The sequence below is a fragment of the Lates calcarifer genome, linkage group LG20 (assembly GCF_001640805.2).
Source record: "Lates calcarifer isolate ASB-BC8 linkage group LG20, TLL_Latcal_v3, whole genome shotgun sequence".
Lineage (NCBI taxonomy): Eukaryota > Metazoa > Chordata > Actinopteri > Centropomidae > Lates > Lates calcarifer.
The window spans coordinates 16,375,951-16,397,342 of record NC_066852.1 but is presented as its reverse complement, the minus strand read 5'-3'; the positions used below and the strand labels follow the sequence as shown (position 1 = coordinate 16,397,342).

General features: G+C 39.9%; 2 protein-coding genes across 4 annotated transcripts; both read right to left on the bottom strand.

Annotated features, from left to right (window-relative positions):
• Nucleotides 1-2,798: 2,798 nt before the first annotated feature.
• Nucleotides 2,799-10,281, bottom strand: lg20h5orf15 (linkage group 20 C5orf15 homolog). Of its 2 annotated transcripts, none has more exons than XM_018692262.2 (3): nucleotides 10,121-10,281; nucleotides 5,804-6,651; nucleotides 2,799-4,760 (listed from the first exon to the last, which is right to left on the bottom strand). In XM_018692262.2, exons 1-3 carry the CDS (start codon nucleotides 10,233-10,235, stop codon nucleotides 4,626-4,628), a joined length of 1,098 nt encoding a protein of 365 aa, XP_018547778.1. In that variant the 5' UTR covers nucleotides 10,236-10,281; the 3' UTR covers nucleotides 2,799-4,625. The 2 variants fall into 2 exon arrangements, with proteins under 2 accessions (XP_018547778.1, XP_018547777.1); XM_018692261.2 differs by having other exon boundaries at nucleotides 5,804-6,654; nucleotides 10,121-10,277.
• A 1,721-nt stretch (nucleotides 10,282-12,002) lies between these two features.
• vdac1 (voltage-dependent anion channel 1) lies at nucleotides 12,003-21,166 on the bottom strand. Of its 2 annotated transcripts, none has more exons than XM_018692196.2 (9): nucleotides 21,042-21,166; nucleotides 18,581-18,650; nucleotides 16,945-16,994; nucleotides 16,176-16,328; nucleotides 15,918-15,970; nucleotides 15,434-15,661; nucleotides 14,513-14,663; nucleotides 13,735-13,792; nucleotides 12,003-13,119 (listed from the first exon to the last, which is right to left on the bottom strand). In XM_018692196.2, the coding sequence occupies exons 2-9, from the start codon at nucleotides 18,645-18,647 to the stop codon at nucleotides 13,028-13,030; spliced, it is 852 nt and encodes a 283-aa protein (XP_018547712.1). In that variant the 5' UTR covers nucleotides 18,648-18,650; nucleotides 21,042-21,166; the 3' UTR covers nucleotides 12,003-13,027. The 2 variants fall into 2 exon arrangements, with proteins under 2 accessions (XP_018547712.1, XP_050934772.1); XM_051078815.1 differs by lacking the exon at nucleotides 21,042-21,166 and adding an exon at nucleotides 20,778-20,806.
• Nucleotides 21,167-21,392: the final 226 nt, after the last annotated feature.

The window sequence follows — 21,392 nt, the reverse complement described above, 5'->3', positions numbered from 1 at the left end:
GTGTGGAGATGTCTATATTTGATTGCCTCTTGCACCTACCTGCATCACTGTCATAACAAACTCTCGAGACATTTGTAGCCATCAATCTCATAAGATTTGCAACATGGGAAGGTGTTAGGTATTTAATTATTCCCTCATCATGAGACTACATGATACATATAGTGAACAATAAAACATGAACAATGAATGAACAATAAAACTACATGAACAATAAAATAGTAATTAGCCAATTCTGGCGTATGTTCATGAAGTCATGACCATGTTTTCTTCCCTTGGTTTACAGCAGTCAACTGAAATGACACCTCTCATAAGTCAAAATATTTATCACCTTATTAGGGTCAAAGCTTAATTTCTTTATATTACAGTGATAAAAATCCACCAGGTATCCAACCCCAGGTATAATTTAGAGAATTTTAGCATTTTTGTGTTGGGTTTGATTTCATGAAACTCATTATATTAATTTTGAAAGCAAGATTATCCATTTATAATGATGCTTTGCATTCTTTACATGAAAACGTAGCTCTTTTGTGAGCAAACTCTATAACAAATCAGGCTTTTCGGGCTCTGAAGTGAGTTTTTCTCTTACAATATATTTCAGGAACCTTAACTGATGGATGTTGTTTTCTTGAAAAATTTCTCAAAAGTAAGAAAAGCCCTTTTCAAAAGCCACTGGATAACCATTGACAAGATTTTCACCCTCCGATGATCAAAAGTAGTTGTGAGATTTTCTGGCTGGTAGATTTCATTTGCCGCTGTCGCAGATAGATTCACCCGGCATAACTTTGTACAAATATCCACAAAGCCTGGTTATCTTATCTGCTGATGACATGCAGCTGGCAGCCATCACTTCCTGTTTTTTTAATCTCTGCAGGTTTTGCATTTTAGGTGCCTGACAAATGCTTTTAATATGGCACAGCTTGTGATGAATGAGCAGGTAGGGGGTTCAGGACATGATGACACAGAGGTCAAAGCTGTGGCCTTTCACAAGTCTAACCTTCAGAAACAGAGATACCATTTTAAAAAGGTTAATATGTACAACCAAATCCAACCTCAGCTTATATCATCATACCAAATAAGGCTGGTTGGAGTTATTTTCTCTCATGTTCTGTCAAAGATACTACCTTGAAACTACATTTCTTGATACTCGAATTTGTTCTAATGTTCAGTTTTCAGAAAATGTATCATATTGTTCAACCTGCAAAAGAAATAAGGATTTTTTTCTAATAATGGGGATTGAAGAATGAGGATTAAGTTCTATTTTCCTGGCCAATTTTATTGCAAAATTATGCTCAGTAGGAATCCGATCATGAACATATCTTGTTTCATTTCAAAGTAAGTTTATCCCGTCTTTGAAAAATTGCGCCTTGACAAAGTGACTGCTAGCTGGGAGATAAAATTGTCTATTAAATATGATTTCAGCTATGCACTATAAAAAGGCTTTGTAATAGAATAGTTAATACTTTTGAAGTGATGAACTTTTTCTATATACCTTGTTGGAATGAATTCCTTTATGTCTTGGTGCAGTTTAAAGTACAGTTGAATGATTTAAGAGGGATTTGTCAGCTTATGTGTAGGCAGTGCAGGTCTGTGGTACATTAGGGCTTATTCTGCTCTAAGAACAGACTCTGACAGCCATTAATCAAAACTAGACAGTTAAAGATATGCATGTCCAACTTGGTCTGCCTTTCTTTCGCTCTCCTTCCATCTGTCTTGTCAGTATCCAGTGTTTACTAACTTTAAAAAACACACATGCTGTGATAAACTTTTTACTTTTTTTTGCTGTTCTGAAAACCCATCTCAGTGGTGTTGTGTGTGACATTAAAGACTGTGAATATGAAATACTGTGGGTAATCATGGCACATATGGTTCCCACCACACATTGTCAGAAAAAGTTGAAAAGTGTTGGTGGTTTTTCAGCTCAAATTCCCCTTTATTATGCTGATACATTATTTGTGTCACACAGAGGAAAAAGCAGCAGAATACCGGATGAAAAAATTGCATTTTTATTTGTGCAGGCAACATTTTGATGTGGAGTCTGTTGCGCACGCTCAGTATGCGCTTGTCTCTTCCACAGCATGTGGTACGACTCACCATCCTTTAATTTGTTTGAGGACACAGCAGAAAATCTGACAACTGAAACACACAGGTTTGACTGATCCCTCTTTATTTGTGTGACCATACTGCCTCCTTGTGGTGAAGTTACTTATTTTATTCTTGAGCAGACCTGGTACTGGAGTCTGCCTTTGCATGCCAGTTCATCTCAATTTAATGACAGCACCAGATGAAAAGTCATTATCGTTCAACCTGTCGTGCTGAGGCAGATGCTTTTTATATCAGTTCATCATTTAGTATTAAAGCTTAAGAACTGCGTCTAATGTAGAGAATATGCTCTTTTGCAAAGTGCACTTTCACTTTTGCTAAATATAGATTTGTCTGTTCTCACATCTAAACACCCTTTCAACTGCTTTTAGCTCTATAAATATTTAATAGCTTTTAACCGCAATTTTTTCAGCTCAGTCTGTCACTGTTATAATGAAAGGATACAACCTCTGGGCCTAATATGATCAAAGGAGATCAAAGTGAACGTCTAGCAAGCCAAGTGTCCAGTCTGGGTTATGATGCCAAAACAGCAAAGCTGGGTATTTATCACATAAAGAGCTGGATCACAGAGGGCCGATGGAAATACATCTTTTTTGATGTGACTCAAAAAAATCTGCCAGAAGAAAAGTATCCTAGATTTATCGTTTCAGTTGGACAAACATGATACCATCAATCACAGAAATGAACGATACAGGGAGGAGTCTGTACACAATTTGTGCTTTATTGACAAAAAAAAAAAAGATTGTACAGTTTCCTACTGTTGATTGCAAGAGCAGTGCTGATCCATCACCTCTACAAAAGACACCTCTCACCCTCATATTCTAGCTAGTATGACTGAATGGCACAGTGCAAATCGTGTTATCTATCTACCCACTGTGTACCTGGTATACAAAGACAGATGAAAACAACAGACAGAAGGCGACAAGAGATTGATAACAAGTATGTGGATTCATGTGGCAGTTGTGGCAATTTAACTGAAGGCATGAGACAGCAACAGGCAGAAAAAAAAACGTAGCTGTGATGAACAGGAAAGAGTATAAGTGAGAAAAAAACAATGTGGTCTTTTTGTGTTTGCATGTGGGTTTTTTCTTTTGGTGCTCATGATAACATCAAGCCACACAGAGGGTGCAAAATTTCTGATGAATTGACCAAGTGATGAAGTCCACCAAGTTTGTACTTTGACAGGAGGTAACTAAAAATGAAAGGTACTGTGCGAGCAGGAGGGAACACAGCCGTCACTTCGCACCATAAAGAAGACCATAAATGACTGATAAGAGACTTCACCGAAGTCATAAAACAAAGAGGGCCAGCCCCACGATTTCTGCATAGCAAAATCTGGGCAGTAGAAGTAGAAGAGATGCCATATAAGACAAGTTAAATATAAACTGATGAGCAAGGAAAAAGTCTGGCAATAAAAGCTTCTCCCATACATTATTATTACATTCTAACCTGAACGATATACAGTGGCTGTCTTCATTTAAATGGCTTAAGCACATGAACCTACCCCTCGCATGAAGAGTAGTCAAATTCCTTGACTTAATGCTTAACGTGCAGCTTAATTTTTCAAATGTAAAATGGATTTTTCGTCACTTAGATAAAGTAAAATCAAAATGAAAAGGCTACTATGCATTTTCTGCAAAGGTGCAAGGTGATGGTTGGAAAAAAAGAAAAAGAAATTGTCCAATTAATTTCATATGAAACACTAAGGAATTCATATATATATATATATGTGTGTGTGTGTGTGTGTGTATATATGTTTCTGTGTGAAGGTTTCTTTTTTTTACATTGTACAGTACTTGCAGTAGATCTATGACATACAGAGATCATTTCAGCATGAGTGATGAACTGTTTCTGGAATGACTGCATATACATTTATGTATCTGCTTCTCCTAGACTGCTGCTTTGTTTGCATACTTATACCTTTACAATACGAAAGGTATGCATGACACAACAAGTGTTCTGAAAACAATCATATCGTGTCAATTCATATCTTGGCTAACTGCTGAGAGAGAAATCTATTGTTAATCTTGGGGACAACGATTGACTGTTATAATTAAGCATTATGTTTTGACCTAAAAGTTACGTTTACATGTAAATCACTCTTAAATTGAGTATTAAATTATATTAAGACAGTATGCAAGAAAGAAAACAAAAATAGGTGCAGGGGGACCATAAGGCTGAAACACTAAAAAAATAGACAAATATAAGACCTCTAATAAACGAAGATATTAATCCCAAGAAGTTATTAATTTAGAAAAACAAATGAGAAATAACATTAAAATATAACAAATATGAATTAGAGATGAAGAGTAAAAATCTCTCACTGCAGACAAATACAAAATCCTGAACATAATTCTACCCCAAAAACACACCACCACCTGCTCTCCAGCCGGTTTGTAAAGCAAGAGAAAGCATCAATCAAGCTCCACGACAAAGCACAGGATCCTGACAGTGCGACTGGTCAGGAAGGGAGGCCGACTGGCTCTGTGTAGGTCTAGATGAGATATTGGTCCTCTAAACGTGGATCAAAAAATGTAGTCTCGGGTCATCTTGAGGGACGGCATGGCCTCATTGACGTTCTGGTCAAGACGGTGATACTCCACGTTGTTGCGGGAACATAGGCTGTCCTTCCAGCGCCGACTCTGAGCCAGGAGGAAGATCTGAAAAGAGGAGGAAAAAGAGGCAAAATGCAGATAGAAATCAAATTAATGTGATTGATGTATGAGTGCTGATCAAGTAAAATTATTTCTTGGTTGACAGGCCAGCAGAAAAGATGAAAGACTACATAATTGGAATCCTTACTTCAGCTGTAAAACCCAATTTTACAAGGGGCCAGTATAATATACATTACAAAAACCTTCCTCTGCTGATTTGACAGAGAGAGAACTTTTGCCTCTTGAAAGAAAAAAGACTGTTCTTCACCAGAATAATGATACATGCTATGGTATGATCATATATTCAGGAGTTTTGTTGAAAACCTGTTAAGGAATACAATGCTGAGGATGTTCATCTGAGAATATTTTTAGCACAACAGGTTGTTTTTTTTACATTGTAAAGCACTCCTTTTATTTTTGTGTGGTTGTGAAAAAAATGAGAAAAAGAAAATACTCGTTTCACTACCAAATGTTTACTTAAAACTGTATGTTGCAATAAATAGAAACATAAATATTTCAGTGCACTCAATGTTGTTGCACTCAAAGTGTAATTCAAGCTACAAGAAAACACTACAAACACTAGTGTATCAGTTCAGGCCCAAACAAAATAACAGCTGCGTTTTATAGGGATGCATGAAGGTTCATTTTTAATCGATTAATCTATTGATTCTTTTTTCAATTAATCATTTGTTTAGTTTATAATTTCTCAAAAATAAGTAAATGAATCAATCAATAAATAAATCTGAAAAACATCCTAGCACACAAGCTCCTCTGGCTCTGGATATCAAAATGCTTAATTTCTCTAAACAATGGTCAGATGTAACAAAGAAAACAAGCAAAACCTCAAATTTGAGGTTACCAATACTGCTAGTCATTAATTTTTTGTCTACCAGTTAACTGGTAGAGGAATGTTAACTTTGCATCAGAGAATATCGTGCCATCTCCACAACTATCACAAATTACTGCTGAAGTAAAATCAGCCCCAAGCACATCATCTCTAGCCTCTACATCCCGAGGAGCTGCCCAGATGTCACCATGTCAACACTCACCTTTCTCTTGTTGTGATAGGTGATGTAGACGATGGCCACCAGGAAAGCCAGGATGACCAGATGAAAGAAGAAGTGGGAGTCCTCATCCTCAGTGCTGTAGTTGTCTGCTCCCTTGTAAAGGGTCACCTCTACCCTGTCTGACTGCTGGTTCCTGTTCATAGTCTGGTCTTTGGCATTGTCACCAACATCATATTCGCCGTCATTGTTGTCATTGTTGTCAGTGTCACCTTCCATGTAGGTACCTTCATCATCGTCATCGTCATCTTCACCATCGTCTTCTTCGACCGCAATGCCTATGTCATCGTCGTCATCGTCATCTCTGCCCTCATTAGAGAAACCACCCAACGGGACAATGTCAGATGTTGGTCCTTTATCAGTGGTCTGTGGCAGCTGTGGTTCAGTGTCCTGCACTGGGGACGGGTTCTGTGCCTTGGAGGGATTAGAGTCGAGGACAGGTGGTTCTGGCTCCTCCATCACAGAGGTGGTGGCAGCTTTTGGAGTAGAGGCTGGAATGTCTTCAGAAACAGCAGGCTTCACTGTTGTGTTAACACTGCTAGGGATAGCCCCATTTGTTTTTCCGTCCGCAGTGCTGACAGGTTCTTGCTTAGGCTGATCAGCAGAAGTAGCAAAGATTGTGACATCATGTGCGTTTCCGTTCCCTTGTGCTGTTGTGTTGTCTTTAAAAGACACTGTTTCTGCTGTTGTGGAGTCATTGCCAATAGGTGTTGCAGGGTTCTTGGGATCTGTTACAGGTGCCGCACTCTGTTCAGGTGGCGACGGCTGTATGGTACTTTTCTTCACACTGGTAAAATTTTGAGTTGTGATATGTTCCTGATTCTCCTTTACTGCTGCTGGTAAGAAGTGACAATGCAAGACATTATATATTTGGTTACAAAAAATAAGGTTGACAGAATACCACTTAAAACACATTAAAATATCAACGTAAAAAGTTGGCATACTAAACAAAATAGGTATTTTCAACAAAGCTGACCCGAATGCCTTGAAGCTTCCAAAAGCCTACCATTGCCATGGTAATCAACATCTAAATCAGTATTCAAATGCTGTGTTGTTGTTTTTTTATCATATAGGCCACAAAAATAGCCTAAGTAATAGTAATCCAAGGTCATTGTGCTTCAATATAAATTATTATTAGTTATTATCAGACATGGCTTACAAGTTACGACACTAACAAGATGGCAAAAAAATCAAGCATGGCGGAGAAAAAATGCGGGCTGTTATCCACAGCTGTTGACAGTGCCAACGCACTTGCTTTGCATCCCAGCTTAATCAAGCCCTTTGGGGCACATATTTTCTGGCTTACTGTAAGCAAAAATAGAAATTCCCTGTTTCAAAAGAATATGGACATTCTGGTTTTCCTGTCACACAACCTGAAGTAGAGCAGTAGGAGAATTAACTCAAAACTCCAAGTAGGCTAGACAAATCTCAACCTCTATTTTCTTTCCCCGATTTTGTTTTTATGGGGCTACGGCTGTAATCTATTTGCTACTGCACATTTTGTAGCTGTTTTCATACGTACACAGAAGCAAATTTATTTTGTGAGTTCCTGCTCTCAAAAAAGCCAGTTCTTTTATTTCATACACTATCATAGGTTCCAATCTATTTAATTTTTCATTTTTAATAAAATGATAGCTTCAAATATTCTCAGAGAATTTTCCTTGAAGCTTCAAAGCCTTCAGAACAGCCCTAAGGAAAGCCCTGATTTTCAATCAAGGTGGGTGCATTACTGAGCACTTCACAGGCAAACAATGACAGTGAATCTAAATGTTGTCTGAATTTTCACTTTCAACCTACTTCAAGAACTACATTTTCATCTGAGGTAACATATCGAAAACTCCATCACGGTGACTCAATTTAGGAAATAACAGAAAATTAAGAATTCTGTCATTTACAGATGAATGGAGTTTCTACTCTTTCTATGGATGTCCATGATGTCATGCAAACACACTGCATGATCACAACAGCACCTGGCGCTGGGGGAAAATGAGCCTATCCTCCTACTCAGACACTGCCACTGAAAATGCCCTTGGGAAAGGCAGTTAACCCTCCAGCTGCCACAGAAAAGCTGTTAAGTGGACATTTGTGCTAAACAGCACCTTGTTTGTGTGTGACTGTGTGAAAACATTCATTCTTGCAGTTTGTCCTACTCCCATGACCAGAGCTGACAATGAGAGACTGTTTGGACATTTTTCTCCTTTAAGACACACTGTGATATGTGACTGCATGCTGGACCATGTTAAAACACTTTAAAAAGCGTTTCATAATAATTTATTATTTCATAATAATAAAACATGACTGTGTCTTTAAATAAGAGCTGAACTTATTCACATGCATCTGGCCAGCCTTCCTGAATCAATGACACCATTTAACCAACAAGTGTCAACATTATTTCATCCTGTGGGACTGGGAGGCGTTGCTTAGGATGGGAGGATAACACTGGGGACTTGAAGCACGGAGTAAGATGTACCCAAGAGAAGAAAGGGACTATTCATAAACACGAGCCATCGGCAGCATAAATAATCATCACTCAAAAGGGGATCTTTGTGGTAGTAACAGTCATACGCTTTGCTGCATGAAACGGCATGCAGGAAATTCAGCTTCTGAGACTGAGCAGCTGGGTTACACTTGACAAATGTCACAATATTAATGAAAAAGCATGTTTATAGTTTTTCCTTAAATCGCACATCTCATCAACAAGCAACAGGGCGTCTTCCCATCTCTAAACTTACGCTGTTTTGGCTCTTGCAGCAGTTTCAAAGCAATGTGAAATTAATGTAGGTACTAGCTTAATGCTATTAAACTTAGGCTAGGACTGGTTCAGCAGTCATGTTTGTATAACAACCAAAATAAATGTTTATCAAGTTAGTGGCTGATCAGATTAAGGTCATCCTCCCTCTGTACAAACATTTATTTTGTTTCCTACACTGCTTTCTGGTAACAAAACACACAAGAATAAAACTCAAAGGAACATCCATAGCATGATGATTCCTGATTTCATGAACAGAACATTAGAGTTTACATAACTGTAAGCAGTTAATGTAACTCTAAATGCTTCAAAACAGGATGAAATGTTCAGTCAGTAAACACTGCAATCAGATACTGATGTAATTAAAGGCAACAGTAGATATATTGTGTGTGTGTTATACATGCATATAGAAAATGAGTTGCCTATCACAAACATAAAGTCTTTGGTCTTTCATGGAAATAATTTCTGGAGAAAACAGTCCATTCACAAACATGTATTTTGTCGCAAATTAACAATCAATGTCTGTGTGTATTTCTGATGCATCAGTGCGTCTTTATCACAATAACACAGAAGTAAGCAGTTTGAGTGAGTACGGTAAAAGTGATGGCTGTTGCACAGTCATAGTACCAAGAGAAATAAGCAAGGGACTTCCATTTTCCAAACGGAGGATAATGTTGCAACCTAACAGCTGCCCCAACAGGCAATACAGCCTGTGGGCTCAATAGATTTAAGTCGATAAGCCAAATACAGTCAAAGTCCAGAGCACTTTCACAGCCCTAACTTAGGTCCCAGATCCTTGATGGTAAACTTACAGACTGAAAGGGTTTTCTCTAATTAACGATGGGGCTACTGGACTGACAGGGGGTTAATTAACAGCTCAGATATATGACAAGGACACCTGGAACAAGTCACTATCTGACCATCACAAATCACTTCAGCTCAGCAGTCCCCGAGGGCGAGGGAGAGGAATCACAAAGTAGACCATGACAGAGACTTAAGTTAACTAGTCGAAACAAACAATACATCCAGTGTAGGTTTGGTTGTGTGGTTAGATAAGAAAAACATAGTTTCCTGTATGATGATTTTGAGGTTTCGATATTCGCGTTATAACCCAAATGTGTCTGCAGACTTTACAGAATTATTTACAAGTACAAATTGGCGCATTGAAATGAATGTTCGAATAACGTCTATACACGTGAACGTTAAAGTAAGAATGTTAAGATTATTTCAACTGACAATCTCGCGACAGAAATTAGACGGCAAGACGACAACACTTGCAACAACGTATTCGGGAAAATATTTTTGTTTAACTGTAATATAATACTTTGATAAGGCCTCGAGTTTTTACAAAATACTGTTTTATGACTTTCCCGGACATACAGGCCGCCAGTCACCGTCCTTCTCACCTGACACCGTGGTTGCTAGCATGACGTAGTGGCCAACTAGCCACACTAACGTTAGCTACCTGCCACTGGCTAGCTCGCTAACTAGCAGTCCTGTCGGTTGCTTAAAATTAGTTATCATCTCAGACACTTCATACAAGTATAACATACCTGTCGTAGATACTGGAAGGGACAGGCAGCCGTTAGCTAACAGCTGGAGGAAAATAACCAGAGAAAAAGCACAAATATTTCTCCTGCTTCGCCCCATCTTCCTGCATGTCGCCATGTTGATGTGTGAGTAACTGAGGAGGCGTGGTTTAGAATAGCTACATAAACACGGGGCGTAAGTTTTGCCAGTTTTGACTGACGCAAAGTAGCCCAATCAGAGCCCAGGTCCAGTCGTTGTAAAAGTACACTAATTTTTAATTTTCATTCAGGAGATTTTGAATGAAAATTGTACATCCTATACATACATATATACATAATAGTGTGTGTGTGTGTGTGTGTGTGTGTGTGTGTGTGTGTAAGTAATCTGGATGATGTTACTTTCATACATTACATTCTTTATTCATATAAACAGACATATAAGCTAAATTCTTACAAGCCTATATTTGTTAACATGTTCTGTAGTTATATAGAGAGGACGCTCCTTATATATGATATATATGATATATGATTTCTGAGCAGATTTATGGACATTTCTTGGCGATGGATATCAGAGATAATGATATCTGTGGAAAGCGTAAGTCGCTCTGAGTCTAAAAATATGTGTATCATCATGTCTTTGTGTTCACGGTTAACTGAGTTATGACTGAATTTATTTTACGCAAATTACGACAGTCTTGGCCGAAGGGTTTTAAAGTTGCCTTCATGAACCGTGTCTTATGGCACCCAGCTGCCATGCCAGAAAAAGACGGACCAGTATCAAAAAGCATTTATGTTTACCTTATTATATTGTCTCATGTGATTGCCTTACATCTCTGGAATATAGTCTAACCTTTCTTAGGTGGAAACTGCCTTCATGGCACAAACAAGTTGCTAAAATGATAACAATCCGCCCATCTAAAATTGAAGTAGCCGAAAGGGCCGTGAAACCGGGCTAACTGGCAACACAGAGAGCTTGAGTAAGTGTCTTCAGTGTATGTGACTCGGTTTTATGAACCGGATGTATGCCTTATGAGTCATTAATGTCAGCTGCTTTTGGTGCCACCCTTTAAATAAAGAGTTAGGCTCAGTTGAGGCTGACACATTTTTTGTCTCGTATAGCCAGATCTATCTCCCCCGCCCTGTGTCACCACTGGATAACAATTAGGCAAAGTAGACAACTGCCATCACACCACAAAACTCCCAGGTTACTCTAGGGTGGGCTTTGGTGAAGTGGGACATCAGGTTGGATGGGACACATAAGCTTATAGACAGTTTATAGACAGTTTACTGTACGAGTGTTGATAGCCAATCACAACTATTCTTGTGTTACCACTGAATGCCTATTGGACAATAGAAACAGACAATCAAAGTGGTACTGCTTTTAAAACTGCCTCACCAAGCAAACTTCAGGTTGAGCATGCTGAGATTAAACTGGTATTAATCAAAAATCTAAATTCTACCATCACACAATGCTCATAGCCTACTATTAATGACTTAATATAGGCTATATACAGAAACTGATTAAACAAAATGAAACAAACATAAAATATTAAAGAGCAGAGGAGAGTCAAGAGGGGAAATTATGCTGTATATCCACAGATGAAAGAAAAATAGGACCTGTATTAGTCCAAAGCAAGGGCATTGTGCAAAGATATTTTTTAATGTTTTTTATTCTTGAGAGATTTCCCAAAAACTCCCAATTCACTTGAAATCACATTTATTTAGAAATAAATATATAAATACATTGAGGAGGGATGGTGCTTCAAAAGTAAAGGTGAAACAGCTGACATGTAATTTTCTGCCCCAAAGATTTTTCAGGCTATTTTCAGTTGCCACATTTTTAGTTAAAATCACAAGATGCGGGTCATTATGTGATGAAAGACACAGGAACAAATACAACCACAAACTGGTTCAAGATGGTCTTTATTTATTTCAGGGAATGACAATACTGTCAAGTACACTAAGCATGATTCCCATAACCAGTTGTGGAAGACTACCATTTCCTGTCCACTGTATTCTTTTCATTCTCCTTCAAAGTAATACTTATCCAGAGAGGTTCAACTGTGTGCATGATAGATTTCCTTTCATTTGCTCAACCAGGAAGAACTGACTGGTCTTTGCCTTCCTAAGACTTCATAGGTGGATTAAACTATGCAAGACTGTCAATAAAATAATATTATTTTTGCTATATGTAACAAAAGACATGATTCACACCAAATGCACAGACACAAAAGTGAGACGATAACACAGAATGTACACATCGGGTGTAGTGTCTCTTTGAGCTACTGACAGCTGCTTACATCAGGGACAACTAACCCTTCCCATTGTATAATATATCCAGACAAACACTAGAGCTCTCCAGTGTAAAAGTGATCAAATGAAATTGTTTTTTCACCACTACACCTTTTGAGTGGGGGAGTGCTTACTGGCACTATGCAATAGCACCATCTGGTGGTGTAACTACTCAACTGTACGTTAACAGTGTCAAGCCCTTGTGTTTTGGGCTGACCTAGATTTGACTTTCCCTTTTATCTGCACTGGAAAGCAGAGACACACAAATTAAAGTGTTGTGTATGAATGTAGTGGAAACAACAGAGTGAGGCCAACATGAATGTACTGAAGGCTACTTTTCCCTTGCAAGCTACACAATTCAAGATAAAACTCTCTGTTTAAACTGATGTAGTTTTGTTCTGAACTGGGCTCTTAATTTTCAAAATATAATGTTCCCTTAAAGTGGTCCTTTAAAAATGGTACATCGTCGCAAGAACGACTTAACCTTTATGCTGTCTTGCTTCCAGCTGTAGCACATCTAAGGGAAACGGGGGGTTAAGTGAGGACTAGCTAATCAATAAAGGAATTTGGATTTTTTTTTGTTTTTTTGGTGGGGAATGCATGTGTGCTGGAAGGACTGGAAGGGCATCTCCCATCTTCCTATGCTTGGAACTCGAGGCCGAGACCAAGTTTGTGGCCGCCAGCATTAATGTTCTTCCCATCAAGGAGAGCAGAGAGTGTCAGCTTGATGCCTGTAGGAACAGACACATAAGGGTAAGTCATGCAGACAAGGAAATTGTCTGTAAATGTTTTTTTTTTCTTTTGAAACTTACAATGCTTCAAATATTATGCATGGTGCTTACTGAATTATTCCATTCATGACTGACTGGAGATCCCACCTCTCCACTCCATCTTGTCAATTTCCCTCCAGCAATAAATTCTAAACACTTTCTGTGATGTGTGTTGCTAATGCTGTTTACCCTTGTCAAAACTAAAGTTGTAGTCCTGAAATTTCACATTTCTACACATTTTCCAAAACTACGTAACTGTTCTTTTTGCATTTTTCCAATGCCACAATAACTCTAATAGGAAACCATTATTTGATCAAGTGTGTGTGTGTTGTATAAAATTTACTTCAGTTATTGAACCTAAATTATAATAATCTACATACAAAACACATCTGAATTCCACTGGTCAGATTATGACATAATTTAAACTTGAAAATCCAAGATCAGTAACATTTTTTGGTTCATAATTTTGTGTCAAGTACTCAGTAAAGGTTGAAATATTGTGGTCTTTGTAATCATGTTCAGTATTTTTGTCCATTCAAGCACAGGACACCTGAATTCTACACAGACTGCACTCACCTGGCTTCAGAGTCTGAGTGTAGCCCAGGCCCACGAGGCTGGAGTTGTTCACCTTGGCCTGTGTGGGAACCATAGATGAAAATCATACAGAGAACAGCTCATATTACCCATAGATACATTTATCATGCCAGTTCTTAGTAATTTATTGCCAGCTAAAAGCTAAACGTCAACAACTAAACTAATGCCACCACTAGAAGAGTTTCACTTCAGAATGGCACATTAGCCATGTTATTAACATGTTAATAATAGTTGTTAAAAATGCATATAATTACACTAACAAACAAAACAGCCCTTCACACTAATTGGCTCTGCTGCAAGTGGGATTTAAGGACTAATGTGATAGACAGGCCTAAATTAGCCTGGGCCTTTCAGTAGCAGACAGACTCCTCCCACTGGCCATTTTAACTTGGATGAAGCTGCTCTCAGACGCAACTAAGCGTGATGTGTTGACATGGACCTGCAGACGGCTTCCAAGTTGGTCAGCTAGGCGGGACATTTAGCAAAGATAGCGACCCAGATTCAAACAGGGGAACATAATTATTCGTAACGCATCTTAGTTTATATCAGTGACTCCCAGGATGTGTCTCAATAGCAAGAAAAAAAAAAACCTGAACAGCCAAACCAGAAAACAAAAGCAACACAGGGCTGGTTTCACTGGCTTCTGCACTGCATGACACTCAAGAGACCATGACACCAAACTGCCAATATTAGGGGCAGATTTTATAATCTGACCACGCCACCAGTACTATTACTATTGTGGGTTAAAAACACTACTCACAGAGAAGGATGCATCAGGATCAATCTGATACTTGGCAGCAATGCCAAAGCGGGTGTTGCTGTTTCCAGCAGTCCAGGCCAGGTTGACAGCTGTCTCCAGCTGGTCATTCACCTTCTGGTAGATGGAGCCACCAAACTCAGTGCCATCATTTCTGAGGAAAAACAGCAGATTGGAATATAAGTAAATGTTACCACACCTGGACAAGTAATGGTTTTGTAGTGTTGTACACAGAGAATGCTATACTTGGTATTTTGCATGTCTGTTTAAGACCTCCTCAGATGGGTGCCCAGACACTGACATAAAGCCTACATTACTCTTCATCTGACCTCACATCACTACTTCAGCTGTAAACTGAAACAGACAGGCTTGACCAAGGGCACAGCAGGAAACAAGACTAACACTGTGGCCGTGGCCCTGGCCCTGCCCCCCTCTCTCTCTGTCTGTCTGGCATTACCGCCTTTTCACTCAGGCTCTCTATGGCTGCCAACCATTCACTCCATCTCACTTGCAATATAGCAAATCCCATCACTTGGGTATAAAAATAACTGCCAGGCACCTGGGTGAGCAGCAGACAGCCAAGCAAGCAACAAGTCATTAAGCCAGACAAGGACAAGAAAACAGAATTCAGAGTCTTCGGTCTAATGAAGGTTAATCGTCTGGGCCTCGCTTTAGAGCGTGTGACATGGGTTCAAGTACAGCAGGACAACAGGACACTAACCTAATATTACAGTGTAAAATTTTGTTCATGTTTAGCTTAGCATTAAACTGAAAAAACCTGCATGTATAATGGCCTGAGGGTGTGTCTAGGTGCTTCTATGTTCACAAGCAAACACTATGCAAATGTGAGGAGAGGCCACAGTGGTACAACAGAGAAATATACACAAGCATATTACTCATGTCAGCTGCTTCATGTAGTCTTACACATTCGTATGGAGCTGGAACTCGTCGGTCTTGTATCCAACTGCAAAGTTGCTCTGGGTGATCCTGTTCCTTCCAGCCTCAAAGGTCATCTGGTAGCCGGCGAGCCAGCCCTCATAGCCCACCACTGCTGCACCATGGATAGCCGTACCATTAATGTCGTAGTGAACATCACAGCCAAGGTTGATGTGCTCGCACTTGTAGCCTGTCTTGATCTTGCCGCTCTTCTTGCTGGCAAGATGTGAGAGAGAAGGTAGATTGTTAATGTCTAGCAATATTGAGCTTTGCAAAATACCCTTTATTTATTTCCCTAACTAGCACTGCCACTGACACTGTTTCAGTAACCTATAGCAGCTTACACAACAAGCTGTTTGACCTTGTAAATATAGGCTACTAAATTGGCAGCTGAAATGTAATATAATTTTTAACTCTTGATTCCTTACTGAAATTAACTACATTTTTCAGGTTCTTACTCAGCTGTTCTTACCCGGTGTTTGGTGAGAAGGAGGAATCAAACGTCAACTTCAGCCCCTTAGCCAACTGTGGAAAAGGTAAGAAAGATTTTACAACAAGGCAAATGTTACACCGTCTACATGAGTGACAGGCCAGATGTATCCACAACCTGTACACCTCTCAGGAATTTGGTCATTACAATTCACAAATTCACAACACAACAAACAACTCAAATCATATTTTTTAATATATTTTTTCTCTTCTATTTTTCAATTTTCTTTGTCCCACTGACCTGGTCTTCAAGGGTGATTTCAGTCCCAAGGGTGTTGTCGGTGTTCCACTTCTCTGTGAAGGTCAGTCCGTGCTCCGCCCACTTGTACTTGGTCTCTAGGGATCCAGCAACCTTGCTGGTCTCAGTGTTGGCAGAGCCTGTGCTGGTGAACTCCTGCAGATGATAAAAGAGATGACGGGGTCATACAGGCGGGTTAATTTACCAGATACATTAGAATCATCGGATTGTTAACGTCTTGTACCTTAAAATATTTACATTAGGTTACATAGGGTTTTAGACAGTGATGTAGTTCTGTAAACCTTCCAAAAAAATGTGTTTGCAGATGACATCTAATATTACTGATTAATCAGTCTTGAAAATAAGAACCTTCAACAGATTAAGAAATTCAGTTAGCAGGGATTTCCACTTGAACTCGACAAAATCGACGATGCAGGAAATCAATTTGGTCACAACAAATGAAAACAGGAAGCATTGCAGCTTCAGTACAATAAAGAGCAAGAGTTCATGTGCAGTTGTACTTACACCCTTACTTTTATTATTGCTATAATAGATTAAGACATTTAGTAATTTGACTGTTTAAACACAACATTTTCTCAAACCCTTTTTAAATCCATATCAGCCCTGTAGCAGAAGCCAATGCATCCTGGCAATCTTTAGGAGATCAGATAACCTGCCTGTACATCAGCCAAGAGTCTCTTAACCTATGATAGGACGGCTGCAGTCAGGGGTGGCAGTTCTGATAATCTGATAATGACTGGGGACGACTTACCAGTCCATTCTCTGACTTTGTTTTCAAGTCCAGCTTGATGAGCCCGAAGCCTGAAACAGACAATATTTAATAAAAGATCAAAATGATGTTTGGATGACAACACAAATACAACCAATTCAATGATAACCACTCTGAAACATGTCATTACTGAGGTGCAGCAGGGTTCTCTACCTCATTTGCAAGCATTGGGCAGCCCTCAAAACAAGTACCATTTTAATGCCAAAGCTATTAGTCATTACCATGCAAAAGTTTCTATAAATACACATTTAAGAAATCCCTTCAGATGTTTCACAGTTCATTTAATCAAGTCATTGATTGGTGTCTGTGAAATACCCGTTTATCAGCCTCCAGAGTACATTTAAACTTATTTAAATACCACCGACTGAACGTGTGTATTGATTTGATGTAGACTCTGTGCATTAGTGCTGTCAGTTATGAATAATAGCTGGAAGGCTGGTTAAACAGATCCTGGCTCAAGCTTAAAGCCCCATTCATGGCAGTGCTCTGAATCACAGCCATCGACTGATTCACCCAACCGCACTCCGCATGACCCAAACATCTCCACGTTTGTGTATTTTCTGGCCTGATAGAATTTTTCACTCATCCCAGCTTCCCCTTCACTGAATCCTCTAATGATTCACCCATCACTCACCCATCACAACTTCATCCAACTTCATCCCACCCTACTAAATGATCACCAGCTGCACAACCACTCAACTACTCTCAATCCTGAGGCTGTTCTATGAAGGTGATGGACTCCAAATGTTCTGTGCGACCATCCCCCAAGCCTGGAGTAAAACCCACGGTAATGAATTACAGTCACCGCCAAACTTATTGAGACTCAGCCTTCACAGTACATATGAATCAGGCTGCTGCAACGACCGGGAATTCGCTTGGTATTAAGCGGGCGTTATTCAGTAATCCTTGGAGCTGTGTGTATATACAAAACACACCCCAAGGACATGCACTCTAACTGCTGGTTAATGGTAGGCTATGGATAGTACAGTGACTGGTTTTAATTGCTTTCATTTTGTATTCTTATAGACACTGAGGTGGCTGGATTTAACACTAAGAGAGGAAGTCTCTTGCAAGAAAATCTCCTTCATTACTTCACAGCACAATATAGCAAGAAGGTGCTGTTGTTCCACTGCAAAAAGTGATAAACCATTATTTTCTTTACCACAGCACTAATAAGGTAATACCCCAGGCAGCTGGTAAAGGTGGTGAAAACAGTTGCACTAGGTTTTTTGTGGCTCTAGAGGAGCTTTGCCAAGTCTTTATTGCTTTTTCCCCCAATTGAATAAAGGCACATGTTGTGTACATACTAAATGCTGTGCTTTATTTGGGTGAAAAAGGCCAAGACTCCATGCACTGTTGTTTCACAAATCAATCTCTATTTAAGACTGCGAAACTGAAAGTGTTTTGTAATGAATTTACTGGAGCTTATGACTGATCTCTGCTTTCTGAAAAACTACTGTCTTGTTCCAGAGGTTTATGTCACCTCTCCAGTTACACAGGAGGATCTTTTTGTAAATAAAATATTTACCATCTCAGAGAACATCTCAAACCCTTTTCCTCTAAATCATGCTGCTCTAAAAGTTGATAAAATAAGTGAATATGACTGTTTTGTGCTTACCATATCCCTTGGTAAAAACATCCCTGGCAGATTTTCCAAGGTCAACGTAGGTGGGAGGTACAGCCATTATCTGCAAAGCAAAAGATGACGATCAAGGCTGTGACTAAGAAGAATGCAGAAAACACAAAAATACAGACATCACTGCTGTCCCCCGTCTGTGACACAGCTTCAGGACAGCCAGAGCGCACAGTAACAGAGTAAAGGAGCAGACTGACAGATCAGATGTGATGCGCTTGGACAGAGAGCAGCGCTGTTGAAACGAGAGGGTGGAAGCAGTTGGACATCACTGATGGATGTAGAAAGGTGCAACTTTAGGTGCAACAAAGTTATTGGTTCACATGAGCTACACGTAGGAACACAGTGGCTCTCGCACCACAGCATACACATTCCTTTAAACAAGCATTCATGAGAGAAAAGAGGCCAGCTTGTGTGAAGGTGTCAAATCTGGCACTGTTTATTGACACACATTGGATTTTAAACAGACTTTTTTACAATGTCAATGCCTACGTTGATTCCTTCCTTCCCATTCCATTAGTTTACATTTTATAGAAAGCAAAGGTCATTTCTGACTCTATAATCATTTTCCAAAGTCAAATTTGATGTTGCAAAGTGGAAGACGCCAAGTTTAGAAAGAACAATGAGCGCCACAGACTGAAGCACAAAGCAGACCTTTTGCAAAACCCTGTGGATGGGCTACACTCATGCATGTGTGCACCTCTTTGTCCTTCATTTTCCTGAACAGCCTGTTGTGCAAGACATGTCTATTTCATCATTAGAATAAATGTAGCTTCCATTTTTCAATAGCACAACAGTTATCAAGGTACAGCAGTTGCGCAGGCCTATTGATAACATACATGTGCATATTGATAGAAGATAGAACAGGAATTTGAGCAGTTTGACAGATGAATAGCAACCTTAGGGCGAACAATTTCTCAATTAACATGTCTCCCAAGAATTATGACTGCTCTACAGTGTTGCAATACATGCTTCTGTATGATTGAATGTGGTTTACTACTACAACAGAGCAATAATGCAATTAATCTTAAAATAAAAGCACAAAAACATCCACCTGTTCTCAAACCTGGAAAGTGTTTTAAAATAAAAAAAAACCCTCACACAGACACACACATGGATAATCTATGAAACTAACTGTAAACATCAGATGCCTAGCTATTGGTTGGTCTACCTCAGACACAAGTCACCAATATTAAATCGGAAAAACTTTCCCTCAGTGTATTCCTAAACCTGTTCAATTAAGTTTATAGGCAGGCACAACTTTTATCTACAACTCCACCCTTTTACTCTAGTTGTAACATGATCAACATGCCTCCTGCACCACACCCCAGGCAGTCCAACATCAGCTCTGGTACATCAAATGTATATCTTTCCCTGGGATGTTTTAAGGACCTTGTCCAGCTCAACCCTCATTTGACCATTCAGGACACCCCCCACCTCCAAACAGCCCTCTGGCCCTGGTCATCATGGGTATATGATGGTCTTAGGGAAGCACTTGACAGGGTGTGGACTGTATCTGCAGTGCCTGTTAACACACACACAAATATCTTGCCCACTAAGCCATTCACCGCATGCCAACACACACACACACACAGCCTGCCAATACAACCTATTGCGCCTGAGTAGTTTTATGGCTTTCACACATGGATACAGACAGAAATGTCAGAGGCCGTAGATGGCACAGAACTAAGACAACCCTGTATATATGATAGCCTGCAAAGTTCCTGTCACTGAGGATTGTGTCCTAGGGTAAACTCTGCAGCTTCACTTACACCAATTGACTTTGAACGAGGACATCAATCCCACAGCAAGATGAGGAGCATGCATGAAATGTAACACTTGACATCGAAGTTTGGGATTTACCATTGCCCTTCAGCACCACCACAGTTGTAGTCCAATTCAGGGAGATGCAGTTGTGAGACAGATCTATAGTCGATTTGAAAAGTCTTATCTCCCTCGAGAGTTAATGTAGCGGTGGTCACTTGACTCACCCCAAAGGTTATGAAGGCAGTGGAGGCAACATCTCCCTGCCCTCGCCTGCTAACGGATTAGCATTAGCTAGCTATCAAGGTGGACAGCGGGCAACTGTGTTCTGTGAATAGCGGCATGACAAGTTGACAGACAGTGAGAACGTAACGTGTCAAGAGGGTAAAACCAAGAACTAGCTAAGCTTATTTGTTACCTGCTACCTGAATAACTGCCCACCACACTGTCAAATGACCGCACGCCAAGACATTAGCCGTCTAAGCTAACAGCATTTGGTTGGTAGTAGCGGCAGGCCTAGCATCTCTGCTGCACGTCGAGCTGCATCCAGCTCGTGTTGGAAAAACTCGATGGATGAGACGGACAGCTCCGGGCTCCGGAGGTCAGAGTCCGCTGGCTGATAGCTGTGCGGTTAAGAAAAAAGTCAGCTGTCTTACATCTCAGTATAAGATGCGAAACGTACCTCTGTGTGTTCCAGTCCTCGTCGAGAAGGAAGGAGCCTGTCAACCGCACAAAGGGAGGAGAGAAGGGAGAGGTGGTGCGGCGTCACGTACGTTACAAGTCACGCAAGCAGCAGCGGCCGCTTGTCATCGTCAAAGATAAAATATTCAATCAAACGGCAAGATGGTTCACACCCTAGCTTAGCTCTCCAGCTTGAGTGGCATCCACGTGTGGCAAAGCACGTTCTATTTTGTCATATACGTATTCTTTTCATTTCATCCTATCTTATACCTCTGGATACACCACATCCATTTAGAGGGAAATGTTTACTTTTTACACACCACAGACAGATGTAGTCGCCAGCTACTTTCTA